Source organism: Littorina saxatilis, linkage group LG11 (assembly GCF_037325665.1).
Source record: "Littorina saxatilis isolate snail1 linkage group LG11, US_GU_Lsax_2.0, whole genome shotgun sequence".
Taxonomy (NCBI): domain Eukaryota; kingdom Metazoa; phylum Mollusca; class Gastropoda; order Littorinimorpha; family Littorinidae; genus Littorina; species Littorina saxatilis.
The window spans coordinates 43,765,561-43,790,272 of NC_090255.1; the positions used below are offsets into that span (position 1 = coordinate 43,765,561).

The following is a 24,712-nucleotide window of genomic DNA, read 5'->3' on the forward strand; positions in this document are numbered from 1 at the left end:
TATTGATGGATTTTAGGGTTGATGTCCTCTATGTAGTTCGATGGAAACAAAATCACACACACGTCTGAGCACACCTTTAGATGTATCGACCCTCAGACCCAGCGACGACCGGAACGCCTTATAGATGTACAGCTTTCTAATCAGAGCCACTGTCACTCTCTTACCCCTATCCTTTGCTGTACCCCCCACCCCTCCATCCCTACCCCCTTCCCCGACGCTTTTCTATCGCACCAAGCTACGGTGATCGGGCCAGCAATTTACCAACCCTGTTCTTCTCAATACGGGCGGTTCCTGTCTCCCACAGCGACCGCGGACTCGGCTACGTTGAGCAATAAACAAACCAGGTTAAATGCTCCTTGTCAATAAGAAGCGACTATTTTAGTGTTCGGTGGTCCTGCAGCTAATTTGGCTACAAAAAGATGTCAACGCTAAACTTTACTCAGCAGTGTAAAATGGTCGGCTGTGAGCTAAATGGTACACATCAATACACGCCTATTACTGGGAGAAAATTGGCGTACAAAACGCTTAATGTCAATGAGAAGCGAACATTTTAATTTTTTTATTTTGTTATTGTTCGGGGGTCCTAGAGCTAATGCAAAAATAAGCAAACGCTTAACTTAGCTAAGCCCTGTAATGGTCAGTTTTGTTTTCGTAACAAGCCTATTTTAAGGGACTGGGTTGTTTGTTTTTTTATTCATTTTTTTTTATTCATTTTTTTTTTCGTCCTTACACCTGTTCCCTTGTTCCGTTGTGCTCTCACACCGCCCCGTCCCTGCACTCGCTGCTCCAACCACCTCTGAATTTCGTTCCGCTGCCAGACTTGTCGTTTTTACAGACGCTCCAGGGGATGTCGGGTCGCTGCGGTAGACTACCCTCGGAAGATGACACTGCACTTCTGCTGAGTCACTTCGACGGTGTTCAGTAGTGGGTCTGTCCCGAGCTAACGGACGCAGCCCACTACCTACTATGCCCCCTACTAACGACATTGGCGTTAAGTCGCGGAGCCAGACTGAGTGAGCGTCCCCTCCAGAGAGCAGACCGCCACCACGTCCCTCCGTCGACCCCCCAGAACGTCACACGTTGAAGACTGACAGCAGAACTACTATTCAGGGAAGGATCGAACAGGAACACTGAGACCAAGGTCACCATGAGAGCTCCGGGCATGAAGGGCCACAAGAGCAAGGACAATTTATATTTTGGATGATTAATGAGATGAGGATGATTATGATGATGCTTTGGATTTCCAATTTGGTTTTTGAGACTACGTGACAGGGCAGCACTCTACGCTTACTGTCATAATATATCCTGGCGTCAACCAGGCCCGAGAACTGCCGCACCTGCGGTGTTGGTCAGGTATACAGAACCTGAGCACCCTCAAAGTCGCATTCGTAAAGTGAATGACACTCGGCTGTGTGATCCCAGCCTTCCCATAGGAACCATAGCACTTCCACTCTGGGTAGGAGCCGACCGTAGCCCGAAAAATCCACATGACCCTGATGGGATTCGAACCCACGACCTCCCGGCCCGCAGCCCGATGCGCTAACCACTGCGCTACGGGGGCCGGTAAGGGACTGTGTTGTTAGCCCAGTGCCCAACCCCCAACCTGGAGGACCAGTGGATTGCGCTTTGTCAGACCTCTACCCTTCGACCTGTCCGGCTTAGGTGGTCCTACCAGGAGACGAATCTCCCGCCGGCATAGCTCTATGGCTCGCCGAGGCACGCAAGCCCCCCGACCACGTCAAGGTGGCAATCCATCGGGCACCCATCACAGGTGGTCAAGACGGGTAATGGTCAGCTGTGAGCTAAATGCGGCACATCAATACATGTCTTTTACTGAGAGAAATATTTTCAACTGACCTTTCCGACATTCTGCTTGGCGAAGATGACGTCATCCTAGTCCTGAGCTCCGCCGCCTTGAATAACGAGGCGATCAGGATGCCGTTGAAGATGCAGAGCAGAACGAGGGGCAGGAAGGTGAAGACGGTGACGAAGAACCAGTAGTACCCGATCTGGTAGCTGTATGTGGAGGAGAAGTCCGTGTACTGCCAGGCCGGGTAAGTCTGGTTCACGCTGCGGTCCGTCTTCCACACCACCTGCATGGGGATTGTGTTTGAGAAGATAGTGTTAGACGAGCAAGACAAGACGAGGCAAGACAAGACGAGGCAAGACAAGACAAATTCTTTCTTAACGATGGTAATGGCAATAGCAAACATGTGCTGTTTAACATCCGGCCCTCGACCATGAAAGGGACTAATTTAATGATGACATGTTTATTTTATTTTTTATAAATGTTAAAATAACAACTAAACAAGTAATCGGAAAAACAAGAACAAAAAAACAACACCAACAACCAACTAACGACCCCCCAAAAAAACAAAACCCACCATATTCATACTGATTAGCATAAAACGTTATGATCAAGTACATAACGACAACAGCTTCAAACACATGTAAAACAAAATGTTAGAAAACAAGATGAAATCTACCAACACCACCACTATCTTAATAATCTAGGGGTCTTTTTGTGAGAGTTTCTACATTTTGTTTTGTTTTGGGGGGTCACCATAGGAAAGAGTCTATAAAATCTACCATCACCAACACTACCACCACCATCTTTATGATCTAATGATCTTTTTGTGACCGTGTTTTACATATTTATTACATTAGATACTTATTCCAACAATCATACCTCCATCTCAAAGAGTTCAGGCACGGTGCAGGACACGCCGACGAAGGCGACAAGGGCGATAATGATCTTGGCTCGCTGCGGCGTGCAGAGTACCCTCCCCTTCATGGGGTGACACACGCCGATGTAGCGCTCCAAGGTGAAGGTCACGGTCAGCAGAACGGACACGTTGGCCGCCATGTCCGTCAGCACCCGCCCGTGGGGGTACCAGTATACGTACACCGTGTCCCTGTGACAACACGCAGGAGAACAGCAAATACAATATTCATACGATATCGATTATTAAGAGAACAGGAAAAACATTATTCATGTGAATGTGTTAAGGACGGCTGTGAAGAGGAAAAACATTATTCATGTGAATGTGTTAAGGACGGCTGTGAAGAGGAAAAACATTATTCATGTGAATGTGTTAAGGACGGCTGTGAACAGAAAAAAACATTATTCATGTGAATGTGTTAAGGACGGCTGTGAACAGGAAAAACATTTTTCATGTGAATGTTTGGCTTCTGAACCTCCAGAGAACAAGTAAACAGTTTTTATGTGAATGCTTTTATAGTCTTGAGTCGAGCGTTTGAAAATGCCTGAGCCTGAAGGCGGGTGTAACTTACACCTCTTGATATCAGTCTGCCTTAGAGATGAGGACGACAGTTGTATAGATGACCAGAATAGCGCGCTACATTTTCTAAGACGCATCTGCCGCGACGGTGCCTGAGCTAAACATTGGCGGACACTGCAAACTGTGAACATTCCCCGTCCCTTCACCTCTCTCGCCACCAACAACCCTACCCTTGGTCTCATACCTATTTAAGGGATATCAGCGGAGTTAGACTGTGTCCCTGAAAGAGAGTACCACAGAACAAGGAAACACGTTCTTCTTGGCTTGACCTCACCAAAGAAGATTTATGCAGCCGACGTATGAGGTGTCAGAGAGCACCACCGCACGGAGGGATTGTGCGGGCATCGCAGCAACAAGAAAGCGGACATTTTTTCTTGGGCTGTCGAGGCAGAAGCCAGACAGTAACACTTGGTCAAGACTGTATGAAGGCGTTCCTCGCCTAAGACATGCACATCGTCGGCAGAAAAGACCAAGGCGAGAAAGACATACAGGACCTGCCACAATAGTAAGATCTAGATCAGCACTTTTCAGGACGTGTACGGGAACGTGTACGGGTAACGTCATCAAATCTAGTTTTTACGTCACGCGTTTGCCAAGATCTGCAGTCTTGGTGGGAGCAAAACAACGTATGCATTTGGAACATTGGAGAAAAAAGTGAGTCACGGGTGACGCAATATCTACACGTACTGTATGCAAACAAACACACACACACACACACACACACACACACACACACACACACACACACACACACATACACATACAGCTGCTAACTCTGTAACGATAGAATTATATGAGAGGAAAAGACAACAGCACGCTATGTCAGTCAACCGTAATTAAAGTCGTAAAAAATCCTCATGATCTTTTTTGCTTGTAAAGAAAGTAAGAACAATATCAGAGGTTGTACATTATAAGTAGGGGAAGGGCTCCTAATATGGACCGGCTCCTAATATGGACCACCACCAACTAACGGCGCTAGAGCACTCAAAAAAGTTTTATCCCCGAGTACGCAGTAGGAGGGTCCAGCAGACTTTAATTGTGTGTGTGTGTGTGTGTGAGTGTGTTTGTGTGTGTGTGTGTGTGTGTGTGTGTGTGTGTGTGTGTGTGTGTGTGTGTGTATCTGTCTGTCTCGACTTAACAGCTTATTGCTGGGAAACTACTGGGCGCAGTTCTTTCAAAAGTTGATATACTAACTTGATAATGGGTCCGATTGATCGTATTAAAACTTCATAATGTTACCTGGGACCTAAATGCGAATTAATCAACAAAAACGACTCTTAACGGCGGGCGCGATTCGCAGTGGGATAGAACAGCCGTTCGGCTAATCCGCCAGCCAGCCAGCGACAGCGACACCAGGCTTTGCGTGCGTGCGTGCTTTGCGTGCGTGTACCACTGTGCGCGAGGAGTATAGGCATTTGAGTTCACTGGCGAATGATAGAGTTGGTGGCTTGGTGGAAAGCGTTTCCGTGGCTAAAGTGATCCGGGTTCGATTCCCGGCATGGGATGTCTATTTTTATTTTTTATAATAAATTCTTGTTTACTATTGTTTATTATGAACGTTTTAATGTTTTATTTTACTGTAATAATTTTTTTTTTAAATCCAAGGGATCCGGGTTCGATTCCCGGCATGGGCGGTCTATTTTTTTTTTAAAATTCTTGTTTACTATCGTTTATTATGAACGTTTTAATGTTTTATTTTACTCTAATAATTTTTTTAATTGTGTAAAATAAATAAATTTTTTTTTTTTTTTTTTTACATCCACGTGCACAAGACAAAAACTTTCATACTGGGGGAGCGAGCCAGTCTGAAGAGTACTCGGGTCCAGCGCCAGCTTTTTTTATTCGCTGTATTCACCATCTCTGGATAACTTGCACATGTCAAAAACAGTTGCAGAAAAACAAATCTCAAAACCGTTAAGCTTTTTCTCTTTTTTCACTTTTGGCAGCGTTCACTCTAAATTTGCCGCCTAAAACGGACTCGTTTCTGTCTACAGCCAAAGCTTTTATCAAACAAAAATGGCTATATATGACAGCTAAAACCGTATTTGTTACATTTTAGCAGTGTTGACCCCGAGTTTCTACTGCAAACAAAAAATAATAGCAAAATCTCAAAGTATGTGCGAGTCCTCTAATATGGACCACCTTCAACAAATCGAAGAAAATAAAAGCTAAAGGCTATTTTCATTAATTCATTAAGAAGCTTGCTGGTAATAACCTATAACTAGCCCTCGAGATTTAAAAAAATGCAACGAAAAGTCTTCTTTTCGTGGAAGTTGATAATTTCACTTATTTTCACTCTGTTTTTGATAAGCTTCTTTAGTTTCCTGGTGTGCTTCAAATAATGCTCTCATCAACCCGAAACAGATAAATCTAGAGCATATTTTAATTAGGCTGACTTGTACACTAATTTGTATCATGTTATTTTGAAATATAGGGGGCTTTTTACAGTGATTCGTGAAGGCCGCTTCACTGGTCCATATTAGGCGCCCATGCTCCTAATATGGACCCTTTGTGATTTTTTCTGTATTTAATTTTTGCTGAATGTGTATCAAAGCTATTTTACTCTAATTGGGCCTAACGGTTCACCTAAGAAAGAAGGACTACCAAACACAAAATGAAACTTCTTTGCACGAAAACAAGCTAGTTATCAGCAATAAACAAAAAGTGGTCCATATTAGGGGCCCTTCCCCTAAAAAGGCAAAAGTTTACTTTAAGTAAAGCAAAAACGGATCACACACGCTTGTTTGAGCAATTTGGGTAGTGGCAGAGAGAGAGAGAGAGAGAGAGAGAGAGAGAGAGAGAGAGAGAGAGAGAGAGAGAGAGAGAGAGAGAGAGAGAGAGAGAGAGAGAGAGAGAGAGAGAGAGAGAGAGAGAGAGAGAGAGAGCACACATTCAAACACATGCCAAAATATCAAATGAAAAACCCCTACCGACATCCATCCCATTTATTCAAAATAGTTGTTTTCTCCTGTCGTTGTTGACGTGGCTACATTATAAATAGACCAACTCGACAAATTGATCTCTTCGGGGCATTTCGGTCGCCCTTTTCACACTCTTCAGGATTTGTGTTCAACGGTTTCAGAAAATAGCTCCCCTTGTCCAATGAGTAGATGGAAGAACGATGGATCCGGTTTCGGTTTCAAAGATCAGGTGTCACAAGAAGGGACAGAACTCTGTCCTCTTGTTAATGCGGTTAGCACTGAAGGATGGAACATGGTGGATCTTAAGACGTGTGACGCAAGCAAAAAGTTTAAAAGTTTTCCATAATGCATTTCCAAACAGTACGAACTTTCAGGACAAAAAAAGCGAATGTAGTTCTATCTCTACAGTCGGTAAAATTTTTCCAGGGGCAAAACAATGCCTCTTTTTCCTTTCTTTGTAGAACCTCCATGACGTCAGATGTAAATCCTACGGATACCGAAATAAAGGTTACGTAATGATGACGGCAATGAGGGTCTTTCCTGGTTGGTAAGAAATCCCTCACACAACAAGGTGGACCCAAAATGTCACCATTTTTCTTTTTCTGCTAAATTCTAATTTGACCAGATTTTCGTGCACACGGCGTTATTATATGAAGGAGTTGACAAGGAAATTGATGTGCCCTTGAGAAAACTGCTCAAGTCGTTTGCAACCAATTGCTGAGATGCTGAATGGTTCTGAAAAAAAGAAAAACTAGTGGTTGCCTACTTGTCGTACCAACTCATGACAGGATTGACATTTTAAAAAATCACGATTTAGAGTTCTTACAAAAACCGTCAACCGACTTCCTAACATAGCATCTCTTACATGGGTGTAGACCTTTCTTTCATTTCTTTGTAACACACACACACACACACACACACACACACACACAGACACACACAGACACACACACACACACAGACACGCACACACACACACACACAGACACACACACACACAGACACACACACACACACAGACACACACACAGACACAGACACACACACAGACACACACACAGACACAGACACACACAGACACACCCCCACCCCCACACACACACAGACAGACACAGACACACCCACACACACACACACATGCACACAGACACAGACAGACACAAACACACACACCCACACACACCCACACACACACACCCATAATGCCTAGTTGATGAAAAACAATACTTCCTTAAAAAAAAAGAGAGGCATCGTGTGGGAGAAAAATAATGATAATGCGTGTCGTATAACATCCAGCTTCTGTCAACACCAGGGCGCTATTACAAGACCTGCTCGTTTCAGGAAGGATCGCTGAGACCCCCCTCCACCCAACCGACCTCCTTTTCTCTCCAACTCCCTTCACAATTTTCCTCTAGCCCCTACCCCCCTATACACCGGACATCTGAAAGACAAGCATCTTTCTGTCCCTTTGTAATCTCTCCCCCCCTCTCTCCCTCCCCCGCCCTCCCCCCGCCCTCCTTCTCTCTCTTTTATTCACTCTGTCCGTCTTTCTCTCTCTCGACATCTCCCCTCCCCCCACCCTTCCTCCCACTCTCTGTCTCCACCTCCCTCTCTCTCTCACTCTCTCTCTTTCTCACTCTCTCTCTCTCACTCTCATTCTCTCTCTCTCACTCTCTCTCTCTCTCTCCCGCTCTCTCTATCTCTCACTCTTTCTCTTTCTCTCTCTCTCCCACTCTCTCTATCTCTCACTTTTTCTCTTTCTCTCTCTGTCTCACTTTCTCTCTCTATCTCTCACTCTCTATCTCTCTCTAACGCACTCTCTCTCTATCTCTTACTCTCTCTCTCTTTCCATCTCCCTCTCTCTCTCTCTCTCTCACTCTCTGTATCTCTCACTCTGTATCTCTTACTCTCTCTCTCTCACTCTCTCTATCTCTGTCTCTATCTCTCACTCTACCTCTCCCTCTCACTCTCTCTTTCTGTCTCTATCTCTCTCTCACTCTCTCTAACTCTATCTCTCCCTCTGTCTCACTCCCACCCCTTCCTTTCTCTCCTTTCCACCCCTGTGTGACGACAGAGAAAGGCCTACTTGCACATTCTTGCGCTTTTTACACTGATTGGCTAGAAGTTGTTTCACACACAAACCAATGTCAGGTCATCGGGGATGAAGAGGTTCAAATTGTCCTCAAGCCCGACAGGCAAGTAGCTTAACTGAAACTTGGCTGAGAAAAAAACAATCTAAAAAAAGCAGTGACACTTTCAAGTCTAAGAAAAATGTGTGTCATAATATGTGAGCTGGCCATGCTTTTAAATGGGCTAAGACCATCCTTCCACTTGATCAATAACCAACCATCATTACCCTGGCTGCTTGAGTTGGGAATTAGTTTTCAAAAAAGGCGCCAGTACGTTTTTCGAATTAAAACACCACAAACAAACCGCTGTGCACAGAAACCTAGCTGCCAGGTTGTTCATTTTTGGAGTGTGACCAATTGGAGGGATGGTCTCCTCCAAATACAAACAGCCTGATCAGATCTTAGACCGTGAGGCCAACTGACTATTAGGGTTTAACGTCCTCTTAGAGCAACTGGTCTATATTGGGACAGGTATTGGTAATACGCTGAAGATATGGTGTGATACTTTGATTCGAACAAGCCCGCTGTGGCTGTCTTCTTCGACACACCAGCATTGGGTTTGTGGCTCGTCAAAGTATCGAAATACGATCATGATGATGCATGCGAGAGATGATGCATGCGCGTCTTCGTGTTTTCCAAGCCCTGAGACTTTCGCTGTGAACGTGGGATCTTTTTCGTGCGCATGTGTGCACACGGGGGTGTTCGGACACCGAAGAGAGTCTGCACAAAGTTGACTCCGAGAAATAAGAGAAATAAATCTCTCGCCGAACGTGGGGATCGAACCCACGCTGATAGCGACCAACTGGCTACAAAGCCAGCGCGCTACCAACTGAGCTACGTCATCACTCACAACTCAGACGAGCTTGAGAGAAGTCGCATTGTCACCTCGCTCTCACATCGAATCACATCGCTCACATCTCTACGTTTCTTGTGCCTTGTGCCTTGTGCCTTGTGTCTGTGCGGTGTTGTGCTGGGTGAGCTTACATTGCCTGCTTTTCTACTGCGTTATTTTGCGCTTAGGTTTGCTTCGCTTTGTTTCGCTCAAACGCTCAACGTGCTTACACCTGGCTTCTAACTACCTGATTTTACTACTTGGCCTGCTACAGTAAGTGCTGTACGGTTTGTGCTTTTCACTTTGCCTGTTTTGGCTGCTGTTTACTTGCGTTTATGCTCGGGCTTTCTGTTTGCTTTGTTCCGCTCAACGCTCCGGTGACTTTCTTTCGACCTTGACCGGGGGCTTGATTTAACTCTGGTCGCTTTTATTTCCACGCCTCGCTGCTGTGTGCCCTTTTATTTCCTTATTTCTATGCCCTGTGGTAAGCATAGCCCTTGATGCTGATTTTTTGACCACCGGTGCTGTTGGCTTCTTACTATTTTTTCGTTGTTGTTGTTAATCTTTATTTCTGTTAAGTCGTGAGCTGTCCCGACTCTGCTTTTACTTTACCTTTTAGTCCTGAGTTGCTAAACCGGTGTTTTTTGTGTGTGTGTGTGTGCAAATAAACAAATAGCCCTGGTGCTGTACTGTACGCAAATTTCTGGCTTGCTGTGCCCGGTCTTTATGAACATTGTTTTGTCCTTTATTGTCATGGCTCTCTACTTCTGGCATGAACGATGAGCTGGAATAGTATCGGCCTCTTTGACCTCAGCTTCCTTTCGGAGCTGCCACGAAACACATCCAAACTTAGCGAAGAATTGTGGAGCTATCACATTCCATCTCTAGTGGAGAACTCTGACCTGTCCATTGAATTTGGGTTGGTGGCAGAGAGCCCCGCAAAAAAGTACGAACAGATATGCCAACAAACAAAAATTCGAGGGCTAAGGCCCAGGCCTCCCAGAAAAAAGGACCAAAAAAACAAAAAACAAAAAACAGAAAAAAATCAAGCTCAGTAACCCAAATCCAAAAGAACAAACAAAAATGGACCCGAAAGCAAAAGTACAAACGCAGGTGCAGGCCGGAGTGCATGCCCCAAAACAAAGTCTAGAGAGAGATAGTCTTGACGGGACTGAGACTGCATCCACGTCTAAATTAGCCCCAGTAAGTAAAAGCAATGAACCAGGACAGAAGTCAGTGAAGCAAAACTCAGACGAGACAAACACAAAACATGTCTCTACAGTGAGCAAACATAACGATTCAAAAATCGAACATCATGTTCCTATGCACAAGACAGTTGTCCCACTTGAACCCAGTTCTGACATCGAAATAAGGTCGAGCTCTTCAGAGGAAAACACCATCCATGAGACGGAGATAACTCTGAGGGAAAACAAAAGAAAACGTTCGCTAAATAACGATGAAATTCAAAAAGCAAAAAATGTCGTTCAAAATGGGAACCCGGCAGCAAACCTGACCAAAACAACACAAAACATAGAATCCGAAAAAAACTTCACTTCTGAAAATAGAAACAAAACAGGAAAGGGGGCAAGGCGGTCTCTTTTCAAAGGGAGGCAACCTACTCCCGAGTACGTACAATACCCAGTTATTAGGGAGATTTAAAAAACGAAACGTCGGGACGTTTCGTTTTGAAGTTGTGGTAAACGTCATCATTTCGGGGGTCTCTCGCTGGAAAGGTGAAGGTCAACTGAAACGGAACGTGGAACGTCAAAACGCAGTCACGTTTTCCACCCCCAAAAAACGAACAATAGTTCATCAACTTTTGTGAGTATTTTTGCACACTAACAGTTTTATTTGTTGGCCATTTTATGCATTGCTAGATTCATCAACCCTTTCACAGTCTTTCAGCGCTGAGAATGTGTTCATTGGAGGTAGACAACTGTTGTGAACTGAAATATTTTGAAGGGTGCTGATCCTGGTACATTTATCCAACTTCATGGTGAGAAAGCAAATGGCGAAGCAGAAGTAGGTCATCGCATCGAATTTTTATTCTGGCTTCGTATGTGATTTTGTATAAACAAAGTCTGTGTGATTTATTTGGACTGAAAATAATCAAAGTATGCCCGATTCTGGACTCCTAGGGTGTTTTTTTCCATTCTGATCGAGGACAGACGTGACAAGTACAAAACAACCCCTAGTTGGGGAAAGGCTTCTAAATCGGCACAGGCGTGTGCACAGGGCCGTTTTCTGAGAATGGGGAATACTCAGGGTATAATTGCCTACATGGTTCGGTAGAGCTCTTTGCCATAGGCTGTTACCAGTTGTAAAAATTGAGATACGTGAAATGGATAAAAAAAATAATGAGTTCGAATGAGTAAATCTTGGAATTCAACATGAATGATCTAATTTTTGTGAAATACAATTGATGATGAGCCGGTGCATGAATTGAAAAATGTGAAGTTCTTGTGTGTGCAATGCGAGTATGTCAATCCTTTATTGACTCGTGGAGTTGAAATTATGCCATGCCCAGTCAGCGGATCATATCCTGCCATGCCCGGCCTTTCATTCCGAAACGAAACGTGAATACATCTAAATCTTGTCTGCGGCCTATGCCGTCTCGTTTCACGTTCCCTTTCGCGGGGTGACTCATTCACCAAACGAAACGAGCTGCAAAACGAAACGTGCTGTCTTTTAAATCTCCCTATTATTGAAGACACTAAAGAAGGAGTGGCCACCTTTAGAGGGCTAGGCCTCCGGCGCTTTCGTACCCTGAACTCAACCATTGGTGACGTCATCTCTCTTCGGCCTTTAGCAGGGGAGAGGTGGCTGATCGGTTGCTCCAGTGGCAGACAACAGCAGAAACTGTTACAGTTAACCAACATAGCCGGTGTTTCCATCAGATCGTTTATTCCTGAACCCATCACAGAGGGAGTCATAAAAAAGGTCCCCCTTCAACATTCTGATGAGGAACTACTCACCATGAAAATCACAGTTCAAATCCAAACAGAATCCGGATGTCCAGCCCAAAAAGGTCGAGAGACAGTCAAACGTTTTTACAGGTTAAAAAACAAGGACAAAGAACTGTCCGAAGCAGTAAAAGTCACCTTCAAAACGGCAGTCTTGCCACGTATTATGTCTCTCCAGGGAGAGGAATACTCAGTAGAGCCCTATGCCTGCCCTGTCCGCCGCTGCAGCCATTGCAACCGGTTTGGCCACGGGGCGGCTCAATGCAAAGCACCCACCCCCACATGTACCCAGTGCGGGACCAAAGGTCATGGCCGTGATGGCTGTGGGCGGGACCGTCACTGCGTGAATTGTGGGGGTGATCACACAGCAGCATACCTCGGCTGTGCGGAGTATAAGGTAAGGCTCAGAGCGAACAGGATTCGTGCAGCCTCCTATATTCCGTATGCCGAGGCTATGCAAAGAGCAAAAGAAGAAATAAACAACGAAAAAGCGGAAAGACTACAGAGAGTAGCACCCCCCCAGTCCCCACGAGAACAAAAAGACAGTTTCTGGAGAGCGGATGCTCCCCAAAAGACCTCAACCCCCCAAACTGGATACGCTAATGCCGTTCGCCACGGCCGTTACAACAAAGATAAACACCCCCCCTCACCCCTGGTGAAAAACTCAGTCAAGACAAACCATAAGGAGGCGGACAATGGCACTCACCGCACTGCAAAGAGTCCACTAAACAAGAAGAGAGAAAATGTAAGTTTTACGCCCTCACGGCAAAGCCATTAGGGGCATGTTACACGGGAAAACCCGGCTTTGTATGAAAACCACTAAACAAGGGAAAAGACAAGCCATTTAACCAAGAAGAATTTGTCGCCTCAGTGGCCGATCAAATTTACAGTAAAGTAATGAAAAATATCGAAACCGACCTGGAACAAAAACAGCGAGACATTAAACTTTCGCAGGAAAGGGAACTGACAGCAGAAGTCCTAAAAAAAGTCGATAGTCACAGAGACTCTGTGTTCATAACAACCCAAAAACCAGAAGAAAAAGACCTGAGAGGCTACCTAGAGCTCTGCCTCACCTCTATGGTGACTGCTAGGCAGAAGCAGAGCCCCGAGGCTCTCATCAACTTATTAACGGATACCTACTGTTTTGTGACAAAAAATAAAGTGTCCGTCCCTAAACCAGACACCTATCTCATGGCCCTCAGCGCTCTCGCGGGGAGCAGAGATCTGTCGTCTGAGGAAATTCTCACAATTAAAAAATCACTGTAAGTCCCTTGTAATTTTGGACTCCCTAAATGGGGGGCAAAATAAAACAAAGCCAGCATAAACACATGATCGTCATTTGTCAACGGTATTAACTTAAACAAAGGGGACACACAGCTCGCAGGGAGCGAAGGGCATTGCCCCACCTCGCGGGCGTTTTTGTTTTTTTTTCCTGATGGTTTTAAACTCCTGTTTCCGGATTACACAATAAACATAAAAACATGATAATATAAACAAGAGGATAGCTGTTTTCTCTCTCAGTTAATACTGCTAATGTGACGTCGCCTCCTCTGCGACTATTGTAGTGGCGGGGAGGTCGACGGACAACGCAGATAGATCTTTTTATCCTATTTATAATTAACAAATGCCGCATAGCAACTCATGCGTGCGTCAATGAAATGATGTGTCCAAATGTTACTACCCTATAGAAGATCAGTATTACGTTTTGCGCATGTTCTTTATATTCTTCTCACAATGTTGTCACTTTTAAACCTTTTAACAGGTGGTCCTGAGTTTTATCTTTTTCTTAACGAAACTAAAATTGAATTAAAAATCCATGTTTTTAATGGTCCTTCCCCTAGGAAGTCAACGCATATAAAGGAAAAATTATGAATATTTCTCTTACAAGGATCTTAACGTATATTTCTCATTGCCCCACCCCCCTCCCTTATTCATGGAGAGCGGGGCCGGGGTCCTATCACGGTCGGGATTGCTTGGTCTTGCCCTTTTCTTCTTTTAGCGTATCATCAACTCATGTCCCTAAAAGGAAAATTTCCTGTGAGGACGTTAAGGACCCCTTTGTATCCTGAGCTACGTCTCCGCCCGAGGCCAACTGTGTTCACACGGCAGAGAGAGCTATTAACTGCCTTTCCAGATTCCGCTTTCAAGTTGGTGTTGAGCTCGGACCCTGCTCACTCCCCTGCGGCACAAGCTCCAGATTCCCCCCCCCCCCCCCCATTCTCAGAAGTAAAAAAAAGCCGGCTGAAGCCCACTTCTGGTGCCATTAACGCATGATTAAATCATATCAGTGTGTGAGATGGGACGAAAATATCTTTTTTTCTGAGAGCAAGATCCTAAAATAGAAGATTTAAGTGGAAGGACATCTTGATGTATCTTGTTATTTGTTTCCAACTTTCGAGGACGTACGGAATAATCGATATTTAAAAACAGTTTCCGGTTTTAGAAACAGGAAATCTCGGCGCACAAAGAAAAATAGATGACATCCCATCTTTCACTCTCACTCAGTCTCTCTGTCTCCAACACACACATTCCCGCAGTGGGGCACTGCGGTTATGAAATTAAAGGCCCCTCCTGTTTTTGGAACCGCAGGAGCTTTCTAGTTTGCTGTTAGGTAGATTTTTGGTTCCTCTTTCCTGTCATGCTCTCTTTTTCTTCATGAATTCTTTTCTTTTTTCTGCCTTCTTGCTCATTCACCTGTATTTTTTGCAAAAATCTCTTCTCTTGCCGCTTGTCTCGCGATTCATGTATAGTTTAATCTGTTAGTGTTCTGATGTAAGTCCAGCAGTAGATAGGTTAAGCCTATTTTAACATACTGGAAACTGGTAATCTTCCAGTAGGTATTAATTTAGTTTTACTAAAGCCTGCTGGGACACAAGTAATGGGTTAGTGCATTTGTAAACAGGAATCGCTTGACAAGTGGCCCCCTTCATCCCCCCCTTCCTCGTCCTGATATGGCTCTGCGTAGTCGGCTGGACGTTAAGCAACAAATAAACAAACAAACAAACACACACATAATCACGAACAGACTCAAACGCACACATATACACACAGGCAAACACACACACACACACTCTAACACACACACACACGCACACTCTAACACACACACACACACACACACACACACACACACACACACACACACACACACACTACCGCGCAGCACAGTGCTCTGGTTAAAAATAACCTCAGCCAAGTCAGTACAGGCCAACAGCTGTAAAACTCTTTGCAGACTGTATACAGTACCGAAGACGATGATCGAAAAATTTTCTTGTGCGTTCCCATCTCCAGCAAATGTAAACCGGCACTCAGATCTGCCTGAAACTTTGGCACCAGTTGCCCTTACCATTTTTTTCTTAGCATGCAATGTCACGATTTTTTGTCCTTAAACCCTGAATTAATACGAATATTTGTTTAGGTCTTTCGGAAACGTTGCGTTATAAGACACGCTTAGTATACACGTTCACCAAAATCAACACAGATTTTGGTCAGCCTATTAGTCATAACTTCTGAAATTTCTAAAGCAATTCATTGAGAACTTGAGCAGATATGGCCCTTTGAGTGGAGGACCCCCTCAAAAATGGCCGCAAAACGTGCCTTTTTTGGCATCAGAAACGGTTGACTCCTACTGCCTTTGTCAAAAGGCTACACAAATACTAGAGAAGTAAGGTACATCAAACAAAATGCTTTGAACTGGAAATTGAATGGCGTTTCTAACGGTAGTCATAAGTATTTGGTAAGTGGACATTCTGATTTTTTGCAGATTTTAAAACACGGGGCTATAGTTTTTGTCGATTTTAGGGGTGACCTTGTTTGACAGGTTGTAACGGGATGCCTATACAAATTACCACCGATCGGACAAATGATATAAACGGTGGACATAATTACCTTTTCCAGCATATACAGTTGAACTAAAATGAATTGCGTTTTACTGCTTTTGTTAGCGTGCGAAAGTTGTTGCAATAATTTTTTGGCCAAGTTTATTTCTCAGCTTTTTTGTTCATTATTTGCCAAAGGTCTGGCTGTCGCAAAGAGGACTGGTTGTGCACACACCAACGTGAACAGAGCAGACAGACAAAACCGATCAACAAGAACAATTCAAATGGGCGTTTTCTTCCCGCTGTCAATAATAGTTAATAATACTTTCGACGGGCAGTAAGCTAGCTGACAATAGTTGGTTTGCCCCTTGGGCGACGTACATCATTATTTGTTAGCCCGAATAGAGCCTGGGGAGAGATGGAGGCGAATGGTTTTTCCTGGTGGGTGAAACTCAGGTCATTAAATTTTAGTTGAAGTGGTGTCAACTGTAATTTCTCCAAAATAAAAGAAGAAAAAATGAGAAAAAAAAGAAAAAAAAGAGAAAAGAAAGAGAGAACAAAAAAAAGATACAAAGACGGATGTAGATCAAGGATCAAGACGTGCCGGATTTAGCTGTGGCGACAAATCCTTGTGTTGTTTCTTTTCATTGGCTCACGAAGTGTAGCCTATGCGATGCTAACTTTTGTCTGTCTGTGCGTGCGTGCGTGCGTATGTATGTATGTATGTATGTATGTCTGTGGTAGAAACTTTAACATTTGAAGACGTCATATTACATTGACGTCACATTATGACGTACGAGGGTTAGACGTCACGCGATGGAATTACTGAAAGTCCCGGTGATTGTTATTTTGAGCGGGCCGAGACTATTTGGCAGTCGTGTCCATGTAAGTAGGCTACATGCAGACAGACAGATCTAGATCTAGTGTCTCGCTTTCTTGCACAGTTTCACCTCTGCTCTTTCTGTGTGTTTGTGTGTGTGTGTGTGTGTATGTGTGTGAGCCTGTGTGTATGTGTGTGTGTGTGTGTGTGTGTGTGTCTGTACTGTGTGTGTGTGTGACGGAGTGATTGAGTTTGTGTTACTGTTTGTCGATTTCTTACGTGAGCCTTGAAGGCTTCGCCTCTTGTTTTAATTAACGGGATACTCGCCGCCCCTCCCCCCTCCTTTCCCCTCATAAGAAACATCGACAAATACAAACTAACGGAAACAACAACACCGCAAAAAACAAGATGGATAGCAATTACTTTAACATTCTGATATGTATCGCTTTCACTACGTGTCATTTGCGCTACGTGATATCTGTCCTATGTGTCAATTGTGCTACGTGGTATCTGTCCTACGTGTCATTTGCGCTACGTGGTATCTGTGCTATGTGTCAATTGCGCTACGTGGTATCTGTCCTACGTGTCAATTACGCTACGTGGTATCTGTCCTACGTGTCAAATGCGCTACGTGGTATCTGTCCTATGTGCCAATTGCGCTACGTGGTATTTTTTATTTTATTTATTTATTTACGAGGATTTATATCGCGCACGTATCTCACCACACAAGGCGACTCAAGGCGCATGTTACCTATTAATGCCGTGTGAGATGGAATTCTTTTACACATTATATCACGCATTCACATCGGCCAGTAGATCAACAGCCTATAGACGCTGCATCCACCTTTCACGGCCCATTATTCCAGGTCACACGGGTATTTTGGTGGACATTTTTATCTACGCCTATACAATTTTGTCAGGAAAGACCCTTTTGTCAATCATTATTTATGGCAGTGTGAATTTGTTCAAACATTTTGGAACAGTCTTAAACAGTGTATGAAAGAAAAATGTTTGAACTGCAGCAGGCTCGATATTAACCCCACACTTATATTATTTGGACAAGACGGCATAATAAACACTGATGGAGATTTTGATTGTATTTTATTGCAAGCCAAATATTTTGTAAATGTAGAATAAATAAAGTAAAGCCAACATTGAACTTTTTTTTTAAAGGAACTGGCCTATATATATATACAAGATCGATAAACATATCCACTGTACAAGATTGAATTATGGAAAATTTAGGCTGAAGTGGGCTTCATATTTTGTCCTTGTAGAACAGCACCTATTATAATTGATTGTATGTTGTATTGAATATGTTTTTGTCCGTCATTTCTATTCTAGTACCATTGGACTCCTATGCATTGCATGAAAAACTGAACAATTGCCTGAATAAAAACATCTTTGAAGGGGAAAAAAACTGTAAAAAAATAAAATAAAAAAATAACAACTTACCTTTCTTGTTTTTCTATTCTGAATTTTGGAACGTTGGCAGTCTCTTTGTTTTTGGATTTATTTCTTCACTACGTTGATCATTGCGACATTAATTTTGTGCTAAAAGGTGCGAGCCGAATAGAGGACGGTCTTTTGTCCAAATAATTATTGTTATTTACCAAACACTATTGTTTGCTGAAATTTGGTATATGTGTGTATGAATGTGACAATAAATAGTGGAAATAATTTCAATTGTGTGGCTTGCAAGGTTTTGAAGTTATATTTGTTTAAAGTCAAAGTTTACCATGTCACAGCAAAATACAACAACCTACAAGCAAAAATGTTTTGCATTTGACTTGATTTAACGCTTTAAACGTTGTTTTGCAAAGGGGACAAAACGCCAAATCTTAATCTTGAGAGATTTAAATGTCGTAGGCTTTATCAGTACATGTACACAGTTGCAGAACACTTCGTCAGTGTCTGACCGAAGAGCGACAACAGCAGTGCTCGGACCCGGAGACCATCGCTATAAAGCGAATGTCCCACTAACACGAATATTTTGGTAAACCACGAGTTACTACGATTTTGCCACCACGATGTGTGTGTGTGTGTGTGTGTGTGTGTGTGTGTGTGTGTGTGTGTGTGTGTGTGGTGTGTGTGTGTGTGTGTGTGTGGTGTGTGGTGTGTGGTGTGTGTGTGTGTGTGTGTGTGAAAAATAGATCGAGTTAGATAGAGACGGAAGGGGGTGGGTGAGTTAGAGAGTGACAGGGAGCGAGAGGATATATATTTACGGAGAGAGAGGGGAGGGAGAGAGAGAGAGATAAAGAGAGACGCAGAGAGAAAGAACAAGTCGCGTAAGGCGAAATTACTACATCTAGTCAAGCTGTGGAACTCACAGAATGAAACTGAGCACACTGCATTTTTTCACAATGACCGTAGTCCGCCGCTTGTGCAAAACAGAGTGAAACTGAGGAGCCTGTTTAGCGCAGTAGTGGTTTTGCTGTGCTGCATAGCACGCTTTTCTGTACCTCTCTTCGTTTTAACTTTCTGAGCGTGTTTTTAATCCAAACATATCATATCTATGTGTTTTTGGAATCAGGAACCGACAAGGAATAAGATGAAATTGTTTTTAAATCGATTTCGGAAATTTAATTTTGATCATAATTTTTATATATTTAATTTTCAGAGCTTGTTTTTAATCCACAATAACATATTTATATGTTTTTGGAATCAGGAAATGATGTAGAATAAGATGAACGTAAATTTGGATCGTTGAATATATAAAAAAAATCATTACAATTTTCAGATTCTTAATGACCAAAGTCATTAATTAATTTTTAAGCCACCAAGCTGAAATGCAATACCGAAGTCCGGCCTTCGTCGAAGATTGTTTTACAAAAATTTCAATCAATTTGATTGAAAAATGAGGGTGTGACAGTGCCGCCTCAACGTTTACAAAAAACCGGATATGACGTCATCAAAGACAATTATCGAAAAAATTTAAAAAAACCGTCTAAGGATATCATTCCCAGGAACTATCATGTCAAATTTCATAAAGATCGGTCCAGTAGTTTACTCTGAATCGCTCTACACACACACACACACACACACACACACACACACACACACACACACACACACACACAGACACACACACACAGACAGACACACATACACCACGACCCTCGTTTCGATTCCCCCTCTATGTTAAAACATTTAGTCAAAACTTGACAAATGTAAAAAGGAGAGAGAAAGAGGAAAAAGGGGAGAGAGAGAGAGAGAGAGAGAGAGAGAGAGAGAGAGAGAGAGAGAGAGAGAGAGAGAGAGAGAGAGAGAGAGAGAGAGAGAGAGAGAGAGAGAGGAGACAGAGAGAGAGAGAGAGAGAGAGAGACTGACTGACTATTAGGGTTTTAACGTCCTCTTAGACCAACTGGTCTATATTGGGACAGGTATTGGTAATACGCTGAAGATATGGTGTGATACTTTGATTCGAACAAGCCCTCTGTGGCTGTCTTCTTCGACACACCAGCATTGGGTTTGTCTCGTCAAAGTATCGAAATACGATCATGATAATCAGAGACGAGAGATGATGCATGCGTGTCTTCGTGTTTTCCAAGCCCTGAGACTTTCGCTGTGAACGTGGGATCTTTTTCGTGCGCATGTGTGCACACGGGGGTGTTCGGACACCGAAGAGAGTCTGCACAAAGTTGACTCCGAGAAATAAATCTCTCGCCGAACGTGGGGATCAAACCCACGCTGATAGCGACCAACTGGCTACAAAGCCAGCGCGCTACCAACTGAGCTACGTCCCCGCCCGAGTTGTGAGTTGTAACGTAATGCGTGAACGGGAAGGGATCTATTAAACATTTGTTGCAGCTACCACCAGATTCAGATGTTTCTGGTCATATTCGCTGTGGGCAAAATATTCCGCTTACATTTTTAAAACATTTAGTCGTCCCGTCACTTGAACCTTTTTTGATTCTTCAAAAAAATCAAATTATTTCAAAACGACAAAGACTGCAGACTTTATAGAAGGAAAGCTACTCTTGTCAGACATCAAGGGGACACAGAACGCACCATTTCTGGCCAATAAAAAGCCCAATGCGTCTGTGTAAACAAAACAATAAAATTGAATTGAAAAAATATATACAAAAGGAAATGAGAAAAGTAACCCACCTACCGCTCCTACTTATTAATTTTCAGCATTTTCATCGATTTATTTTGTGTGTGCCTAATCTTCTCCATAACTTTAGCTGCCCCAGATGAATTTCAGTACGGATCCATATAACTCCTAAACGAAGCTAAGGCAAAAAAAAAAAAAAATTAGGTGTGGTTACGGTAACATAGCCAAAAAAAAATAGGGTAGGAAGATAGGCAATCACATTTTTTTTTTTACTTTTTTTTCTAATGTGTACAAATTAAACCTACTTGACAGGGAAATAAGTGTGCGACTCGAGCGCTGTCGCTTTCATTGCGTTTTCTGCACTCGTTTTTTTCTTCTTTTTTTGACAAATGTAATAAAAAGTTATAGGCCCCTAAAAATAGGGTAGGTCGGGTTACCGTAACCACACCTATTTTTTTTTTTTTAGGCCTAAGCGCCTTTTTCCGATTTGGCCGCTCATCTAATAGCCACATAGTGTTTGAACACCCCCGGGTAAACTTGACGGCGAGTGGACAGAAAAATCCCTCATTAAAGACATTACTGACAAGTGGACTTGTCTAAGTCTTCGAACTTGGCGTGTGTGTAATCTTGGTGGGTTTTACGGGTTGACCGAGTCAAGAGGGTGAAGCCCGACTGTGACAGTTGGAACTGTAAATTGGAAACTACAGACAGTCATTGATGAGTGAGACCCGACACTTGCGCTCGGAAGCGAGTTCGACCCTGGGTCAGGGCGTTAGCAATTTTCTCCCCCCTTTCCTAACCTAGGTGGTGGGTTCAAGTGCTAGTCTTTCGGATGAGACGAAAAACCGAGGTCCCTTCGTGTACACTACATTGGGGTGTGCACGTTAAAGATCCCACGATTGACAAAAGGGTCTTTCCTGGCAAAATTGTATAGGCATAGATAAAAATGTCCACCAAAATACCCGTGTGACTTGGAATAATAGGCCGTGAAAAGTAGGATATGCGCCGAAATGGCTGCGATCTGCTGGCCGATGTGAATGCGTGATGTATTGTGTAAAAAAAATTCCATCTCACACGGCATAAATAAATCCCTGCGCCTTGAATATGTGCGCGATATAAATTGCATAAAATAAAAAAAATAAAAAAATAAAAAAAATCCCTGCGCTTAGAACTGTACCCACGGAATACGCGCGATATAAGCCTCATATTGATTGATTGATTGATTGATTGATTGATTGATTGATTGATTGATTGATTGATTGATTGATTGATTGATTGATTGATTGGACGAGGCCAGTAGATCTGTGCTTTAACCCCAGCCCTCTGCGTCCAACAAGTAACAGACTTGGTCAGTTGGTGAGGCAGCTGCAATTTAAACGAGTTGTCTTTGGGTCAGTTTTGTTTCCCTATCTCTCCCCCCCCCCAACGCCCCCCTTCCCCCCCCTCCCCCCTAATAACCCTTTATTTTCTTGTTCTTCGTTCATAGATTGAAACTCCCACGTACTCGTGTTTTTGCACGATTTTTTTTTACGTGTACGGCCGATTTCTCCGCCATTTAGGCAGCCATGGGCCGATTTCTTAGTCTTGTGCTTGTGTGTCTACACGAAGGGGTATAAGGCACTAGCGGCTTTGCACATAAGTTGACCTGGAAGATTGGAAACATGTCCATTCTCTACCCACCAGGCGCGGCCAGGATTCGAACACACAACCTTCAGCATGGGAGGCCGGTGTCTTATCCACTCGGCCATTGCGCCCGTCGCCGTGGTTCTATTATAACTCCGTCCTCTGCCACCTGTCATGCCGAGTGTCTTATTCACTCGGCAATTGCGCCCGTCGCCGTGGTTCTATTATAACTCCGTCCTCTGCCACCTGTCATGCCGAGTGTCTTATTCACTCGGCAATTGCGCCCGTCGCCGTGGTTCTATTATAACTCCGTCCTCAGCCACCTGTCATGCCGAGTGTCTTATCCACTCGGCCATTGCGCCCGTCGCCGTGGTTCTATTATAACTCCGTCCTCTGCCACCTGTCATGCCGAGTGTCTTATTTACTCGGCCATTGCGCCCGTCGCCGTGGTTCTATTATAACTCCGTCCTCAGCCACCTGTCATGCCGAGTGTCTTATCCACTCGGCCATTGCGCCCGTCGCCGTGGTTCTATTATAACTCCGTCCTCAGCCACCTGTCATGCCGAGTGTCTTATCCACTCGGCCATTGCGCCCGTCGCCGTGGTTCTATTATAACTCCGTCCTCAGCCACCTGTCATGCCGAGTGTCTTATCCACTCGGCTATTACGCCCGTCGCCGTGGTTCTATTATAACTCCGTCCTCAGCCACCTGTCATGCCGAGTGTCTTATTCACTCGGCAATTGCGCCCGTCGCCGTGGTTCTATTATAACTCCGTCCTCAGCCACCTGTCATGCCGAGTGTCTTATTCACTCGGCCATTGCGCCCGTCGCCGTGGTTCTATTATAACTCCGTCCTCTGCCACCTGTCATGCCGAGTGTCTTATTCACTCGGCCATTGCGCCCGTCGCCGTGGTTCTATTATAACTCCGTCCTCAGCCACCTGTCATGCCGAGTGTCTTATCCACTCGGCCATTGCGCCCGTCGCCGTGGTTCTATTATAACTCCGTCCTCTGCCACCTGTCATGCCGAGTGTCTTATTCACTCGGCCATTGCGCCCGTCGCCGTGGTTCTATTATAACTCCGTCCTCTGCCACCTGTCATGCCGAGTTTCTTCGCGGTCGAAAAAAAATCCCCACACCAAATATCCTTTCAGTGCAGGCAGTCTATGTAACTAACTTTCAGGAAAGTTCAACTATTATTGACTTTGGAAGTGGAGATGACACGTTCGTTTGGTGCATTTGATTGCATGAACCCTTTGCCTTCCGCATCAAAACACAAGACAGGCAAGTTGTTGGAACGTTGTTCTTGACAACATTACGTTACAAGACAGTGTGTCAATAACAATGTTCCAACAACTTACCTTTCTTGTTTTTTTATTCTAAATTTTGGAACGTTGGCAGCTTCTTTGTTTTTGGCCTTGCCTTCCGCATAGAATCATGCTGTCTCCTTTGCAGATTCCATGAGATTAAACTGAACGATCTAATGAAACAATGCTCGCTCTCATCTGCTCAAGCCATGCAGTCTCTCAGCACGAAAGGCGTTATGGAATCTGTATGTGGATTCATTAGCAGTTATTGACGCAGCCCGCCTGATGGAATCTGAATGTAGAATACCTAACATGTTATTGACGCAGCCCGCCTGATGGAATCTGTATGTAGAATACCAAACATGTTATTGACGCAGCCCGCCTTATGAAATCTGTATGTAGAATACCTAACATGTTATTGACGCAGCCCGCCTTATGGAATCTGTATGTAGAATACCTAACATGTTATTGACGCAGCCCGCCTTATGGAATCTGTATGTAGAATACCTAACAGGTTATTGACGCAGCCCGCCTTATGGAATCTGTATGTAGAATACCTAACATGTTATTGACGCAGCCCGCCTTATGGAATCTGTATGTAGAATACCTAACATGTTATTGACGCAGCCCGCCTTATGGAATCTGAATGTAGAATACCTAACATGTTATTGACGCAGCCCGCCTTATGGAATCTGTATGTAGAATACCTAACAGGTTATTGACGCAGCCCGCCTTAGTTATGGAATCTGTATGTAGAATACCTAACATGTTATTGACCCAGCCTGCCTTATGGAATCTGTATGTAGAATACCTAACATGTTATTGACGCAGCCCGCTTTATTGAATCTGAATGTAGAATACCTAACATGTTATTGACGCAGCCCGCCTTATGGAATCTGAATGTAGAATACCTAACATGTTATTGAAGCCGCCAGCGTTATG

The 24,712-nt window shown here is 43.9% G+C and overlaps 1 protein-coding gene across 1 annotated transcript in view; it reads right to left on the minus strand.

Annotated features, from left to right (window-relative positions):
* The window catches only part of LOC138980547 (thyrotropin-releasing hormone receptor-like), a 49,542-nt gene that overhangs the window by 19,072 nt on the left and 5,758 nt on the right, over positions 1 to 24,712 (minus strand). Inside the window, exons 3-4 of the mRNA XM_070353437.1 lie at positions 2,690 to 2,915; positions 1,858 to 2,093 (exon numbers count right to left, since the gene is read on the minus strand). Of these exons, the coding sequence (XP_070209538.1) occupies positions 1,858 to 2,093; positions 2,690 to 2,915 (462 nt within the window). The remainder of the gene's footprint in view (positions 1 to 1,857; positions 2,094 to 2,689; positions 2,916 to 24,712) is intronic.